This window comes from Megascapheus bottae, chromosome 31 (assembly GCF_031878675.1).
Source record: "Megascapheus bottae isolate mThoBot1 chromosome 31, mThoBot2.hap1, whole genome shotgun sequence".
NCBI lineage: Eukaryota > Metazoa > Chordata > Mammalia > Rodentia > Geomyidae > Megascapheus > Megascapheus bottae.
In genome coordinates, this window is record NC_143539.1 from 8,571,495 (window position 1) to 8,577,061 (window position 5,567).

At 55.1% G+C, this 5,567-nt stretch overlaps 1 protein-coding gene across 4 annotated transcripts; it reads left to right on the top strand.

The window, feature by feature from the left end:
- The first annotated feature begins 435 nt into the window (after nt 1-435).
- Krtdap (keratinocyte differentiation associated protein) lies at nt 436-5,137 on the top strand. Of its 4 annotated transcripts, XM_090322233.1 has the most exons (7): nt 437-523; nt 1,044-2,011; nt 3,602-3,640; nt 3,738-3,779; nt 3,926-3,970; nt 4,471-4,518; nt 4,995-5,137. In XM_090322233.1, exons 2-7 carry the CDS (start codon nt 1,925-1,927, stop codon nt 5,031-5,033), a joined length of 300 nt encoding a protein of 99 aa, XP_090178359.1. In that variant the 5' UTR covers nt 437-523; nt 1,044-1,924; the 3' UTR covers nt 5,034-5,137. The 4 variants fall into 4 exon arrangements, with proteins under 4 accessions (XP_090178362.1, XP_090178359.1, XP_090178360.1 ...); XM_090322236.1 differs by lacking the exon at nt 1,044-2,011 and having other exon boundaries at nt 436-523; XM_090322234.1 differs by lacking the exons at nt 437-523; nt 1,044-2,011 and adding an exon at nt 3,328-3,389.
- Nucleotides 5,138-5,567: the final 430 nt, after the last annotated feature.

Consider the following 5,567-nt stretch of genomic DNA (forward strand, 5'->3'; position numbering starts at 1 on the left):
AGGCTGCTGCATGCCAGGGCGGCCCCTCATTAGCATATGCTAATGAGCTTGTTTGCATAATCTCTTTCTTGGCTGTCTTCTTTTGGCCTTCCCTGACCCAGTATGGGGTGCAGGGTCTGATGGTTGAGGAACTTTTCCAGTCATGGCTTAGCTAAGTAGGAAGCGACTATTTATTCTTGGGGGTGGGGGTGGGGGGAGGAGATGTGAAACTGCACCCACCTGCTCTTTTTTGGTTTGTGTTGTTTTTTAGTGCCAGTCCTAGGACTTGAACTCAGGATCTGGGGCTCTGTCCCTGCCCTCCCCGCTTAACACTAGCACTGAATGACTCTGGCTTGTGCTGGTGACATCTGCAATCACCCAGTCACCTGTGACGACACAAAGAGGGACAGATAGGAAGCAGGGGGACAGCTGGGGAGGACTGACTGGCTGGCCCAATCTCGGGGGTGCTGGGTGATGGGGGAGGGAGGGACCCTAAAGTTTGGCCCACATGGGCTCAGCAGCCCTCCCACTCCAGGCCCGCCAGGTATGTGGGCTGCAGGGGGCTGGGGTGGAGGCACCTGCAGATAAGGGCTGGCTGTGCCAAGCAGCCCGGGCCTCTGTCCTGACAAAGCCCCAGCTTACGCCAGGAACCAGCCGGGCCAGCAGAACCACATTGGGGAGCAGAACCTTGTGCCACACTGCCACTGCAGGCTTGGAGGCTGTGTCAGTGCTAAGCCGAGGGTGGGGCGAGAGGGGACAGGCCTGCAGGGTTGCCTTCTGCCCTCATCAGGCCTCTCTGAGCCCTACTGGGGCTTCTCCATCTCTTGTTTTTTCTTTTTGTGCCAGTCTTAGGACTTGAACTCAGGGTCTGGTGCTGCTCCTGAACTTCTTTTGCTCAAAGCTAGCCCTCTACCGCTTGAGCCCCAGCACCACTTCCAGCTTTTTCTGTGTATGTGGTACCGAGGAATTGAACCCAGGGCTTTGTGCATGCTGGGCAAGCAAGCACCCTACCACTAGGCCAAATTCCCAGGCCTGCCTGAACAGTCTTCATTTTCATCTATCAGGAAGACAGCCTGTGTGGTAGGGATGGAGAAAGCATTTGGAGACATTCTTTGTGAGCACATCCTCGAGTCCAGGCCCAGGTCGGAGCGGTGTGGCGGTGTGATGGGTGAATGACTGCCTGTGGATTTGAACACGCCTCAGTTGAGCAGCGTTAGGTCTGCCTGTGTTCTCCCTGAGGCCTGCATGGTGCCTGGGAGACAGGAGGGGAGGCCAGGCCTGGAGAGGGGAGCACAAAGCACTGAACTTACCCTCACTCCTTGCGAGAAAGGCAGATGGATTCACAGAATGGTTAAGAACATGGGCAGGCAGGGGTGGACAAGTCGAGGCAGGCTGCCAGGGTGAATGGGAAAAGGGCCTGCTGGGAATCAAAGAAAGCCTGCAATTCAGGAGGCTGAGATCTAGAGGATGGCAGTTCCAAGCCAGCCTGGGGCAGGAAAGACAGTGAGATGCTTATCTCCAATGACACCTCCAGAAAACCGAACGGGGTGCTGAGGCTCAAAGTGGCCTTGCTCAGGTCCTGAGTTCAAGTCTCAGGACACACACACACACAGCCATGTGAGTGACCGAAGGTAAAGAAACAAGGCTGAAGGAGAGGTGCCTGGGTGATGCCATTGCCCAGAAGGGACAGGTCTGACCTGCCTCCTCTCCGTCCCACGGGGCCCATGGGTGCCCCCTGGGCACGCAGGCCCCAGCCTGCCACCACCCAGGTGGGGCAGCATGTGGATTGAGAAATCTACGGCAGTTGGGGAGTCCGTTGTGGGTCACCCCTCCCCGCCTGGAGGTGGGGGTGAGTCATGGGGTGGGGACCCCACTTCTGCCCCATCCACCTCCCCGGGAATATAAAGGGCCAGGCCCCACCTGAGAGTGCCCTGAACCTCACACCATGAAGCTCCGTGTTCTCCTCGCTCTGGTTGTCTTGTCCCTGCTGGCCTTGCACTCGGCCCAGGGCGCTGCTCTAGACTCTTCCAAGGTGAGCTTAGCCCTGATCGCCGTATTATCCCCCTTCTCTCCAACGTCCTTCTTTGCTTTATTATTTTTGAATGCCAGTCCTTGGGTCTTGAACTCAGGGCCTTGGGTGCTGTGTCCCTGAGCTTTTTTTTGGTTCAACCACTTGAGCCATGACTCCGCATTGAGGTATTTTTTATTTTTATTTTTTTAAATTGTTTTTGGCGGGTTCATGGGAGATCAAGGGTCTCACGGATTTTTCCTATCCTGGATCTGGCCTCCAATGGCGATCCTCCAGATGTCAGCCTCCTGAGTCGCTGGGATTACAGACATGAGCACCGGCGCCTGGGACTTCTGCTCACCTCGCTTTTCTCACCAGTCTACCTCTCCCCTGAGTGGGCCAGGGGCTCTGGTTTTCGGTTCCAGGGGAGAGAAGGGAGTGGCTGAAGACTGTCAGGGAAGCCTTGGGAAAGCCTGGCATGGAGGCAGGCCTCTAGACTCCTGAGAGAGGATAGAGGCAAAGAGGGGGCTCAGGGGAGTTGTCGGTGTTCAACATGGCTTCCTCTGTCGAGAAAAATGCTCATCATCCTAGCTACTCAGGAGGCTGAGATCTGGAGGATCACAGTTCAAACCCAAAGCAGGGCAGGAAAATACTGTGAGACTCTTATCTCAGTTTATTTTGGGTCTGTTGTGAGACCTGAATTCTGGGCCTGGACATTGTCCCTGAGCTCTTCAGCTCAAGGCAGCTACCTCTGGAGCCACAGCACTACTTCCGGGTTTTTAGTGGTTGATTGGAGATAGGAGTCTCATGGTCTGGTGTGCCCGGGCTGGCTTTGAACCATGATCCTCAGATCTCAGCCTCCTGAGTAGCTAGGATTACAGGAGTGAGCCACTGCGCCCTGCTTCTTCAATTTAACCACCAAAAAGTCAGCAGTGGCACTGTGGCTCAAGTGGTAGAGTGCCAGCCTTGAGCAAAAACGCTCAGGGATAGTGCCCAGGCCCTGAGTTCAAACCCCAGGAACGATTTTTATTAAAAAAAAAAAACCCCAAACCCCAAAGCCTAATGGGATTGTGGGTGTTTGGCGTGGGGGCTGTGTGTTCGGGGCTTCTGAGCAGAGGAACTCTGGCCTGCAGGTGGAGACCAAGGCACAGAGCCAGCTGGCGCCCTTCACTGTCTATGGCAAAGGCTGGAGGTTTCTGGAAGGTGGCCCACCTGACTCTGGGCAGGACGTCAAGGGCGGTGGTGGGGCCACTGTGGGGTATGAGGCACCCATTGCAATTGCCCCGCTTGCTCCTCCTCCTCCTCCTCCTCTTCCTTCTCCTCCTCCTCCTTCTCTTCTTCCTCCATCACACGCATGCCTGGATTGGAGAATGGACACTGCAGATTGCAGCATGGGCCGTGGGTTTGTAGCCCCGGTGGTCACAGGGGTCTGGCTTGTAGGTGGAGGTGGGGCAGGCCTGCAGGCTGGCACTCCACAACTTGAGCCATTCCTCCACGCCTGGCTTTCCACTGACTCTCCCGATTGTCTCGCCCAAGCTGACTCTGAACTTTCATCCTCCGCCAGCCTCACGACAGCTCATGTGCTTCTCATTTTCTCTCCCTCCCCCTTACCAGGAAGAAAGCACCATCTCCAATTATGACACCAGATCGGAGGTAAGGCACGGCTCCTGGGCCCCAGCTCCGGGCCTCCCCTCTTTGGCCTCTGCTGGACTCTGGGCCTCTTGATTAACACCCCTGCTTTTCTGCCTAGGCTTTTAACAATCAGTTCCTGAACCTCAACAAGATGCAATCTGTGAGTATGGCCTACGCGCTAGAGCCGTGGTCAGCTTGCTAGGCCGCTGGCCCCCCTCTGCCTGCTCCATTATTTGAGCTGAGGCTAACTTTGAACCCCTCAACCCCCATCCTGGACTCACCTGCTTCCCGCCCCTTTCTCTCCAGCTGCTGAAAAGTGACGATTTCCTGAACTGGCACGCCATCATGGAGGTAAGAGGTTTCTTAGAGGAAGATTGAAGGGTGCTAGAGGCTTGTTGCTGAAGTGTGTGTGTGTGTGTGTGTGTGTGTGTGTGTGTGTGTGCGCGCTGCAACTTGAACTCAGGACCCAGGTGCTGGCCCCGAGATTTGGTATCGAAGACTGGTGCTCTACCATTTGAGTCACCGCCCCACTTCTGGCTCTTGGTTGATTCAGTGGAGATAAGAGAGTCTCCAAAACTGTCCTGGCCCGACTGACTTAGAACCACAGTCCTCCAGATCTCAGCCTGCTCCTGAGTGGCTAGGGTGACAGGCCTGTGCCCCAGACCCCGGGCTCCGAGCCTGAGTGCTCTGAGATGAAGCAAGATGGTGGAATCTACTTGGATACCGGAGGCCCAGGGCAGGAGCCAAGGGAGCAGAACCATGGTGGCTTCTGGGAGTTTCTCTGACAGTGTATACTGATCTCCCCCCTCACACACACACCACATCACTCTTTTTGTCTTGTCTACTTACAGGCTTTCAAAAAGGCGTTACCTTTCTTTAACTGGGAGGCTTTTCCTAAGGTAAGCGTGGGAGGCTTTAGGGCTAAAGAGGAAGCTGGAGCTAGGCAGAGTGAGTGGGGGGAGGGGGGAGGTGAGGAGGGGGAGGAGGGGGGAGGCTCTGCAGATAGGTTCAGAGGAAAATGGAAACTTGGAAATTGCTTCCCGATGAACACAGGTGGCTCACGCCTATCATCCTAGCTAGGCAGGAGGCTGAGATCTCGAGGATCATGGTTCAAAGCCAGCTCTGGCAGGAAAGTCCATGGGACTCTTATTGCCAATGAACCACTAAGAAGCTAGAAGTGGTGCTGTGGCTCAAGTGGTAGAGCATCAGCCTTGAGCAAAAAGAGCTCAGGGACAGGGCCTGAGCCCTGAGTTCAAACCCTGGAACCAGAACCAAAAAGAAAGAATAAAAAAATCGCCTCCCATCTTGTCGTGGCCTCCCCATGGGGCCTCCAGCCTCGGCGGCTCCCGATCTGACACTCGCCCTCTTCTTCCAGCTGAAAGGCATGAGGAGTGCCATTCCCGACGAGCAGTGAGACCCCAGGACTCCCCCACCCCACACCCTGAATGAGAGGAGGCCTCGGGCCTCGCACTCCCGCCCTCAGATGACTTCTTGGGCTCTGAGATACAATAAAATGTTTTCCATCCAAACACAATCTCGTGCTTCTGGCCTTAGCTCCCGAGCTCTGGAGGGAGGGGAGGCCATGGGTAGAAATCTTGAGTTGGTAGAAAATAGGGAGAATAAGGGCTGGGAGTTTGGCCTAGTGGTAGAGTGCTTGCCTAGCATGCACAAAGACCTGGGTTCGATTCCTCGGTACCATATACATAGAAAAAAAATCCAGAAGTGGTGCTGTGGCTCAAGTGGTAGAGCTCCATCCTTGAGAAAACCCTAGAACAGTGCTCAGGCCTTTAGTTCAAGTCCCAGGACTCATGTAGAGAGGGAAAGAGAGAGAGAGAGAGAGAGAGAGAGAGAGAGAGAGAGAGAGAGAGAGAGAGAGAGAGAGAGAGAGAGAGAACTAAGTATGGTCTCAGGGGGCCTCATCCATCCATTCATTCATCTATCCATCCAG

Bases quoted from the DNA above. Each gene is read 5' to 3' on its own strand.
- Krtdap (XM_090322233.1), top strand. From the start codon at position 1,925: ATGAAGCTCCGTGTTCTCCTCGCTCTGGTTGTCTTGTCCCTGCTGGCC. The intron at 3,641-3,737 runs GTAAGGCACGGC...TTTTCTGCCTAG, and splicing joins ATTATGACACCAGATCGGAG to GCTTTTAACAATCAGTTCCT. The intron at 4,519-4,994 runs GTAAGCGTGGGA...CTCTTCTTCCAG, and splicing joins ACTGGGAGGCTTTTCCTAAG to CTGAAAGGCATGAGGAGTGC.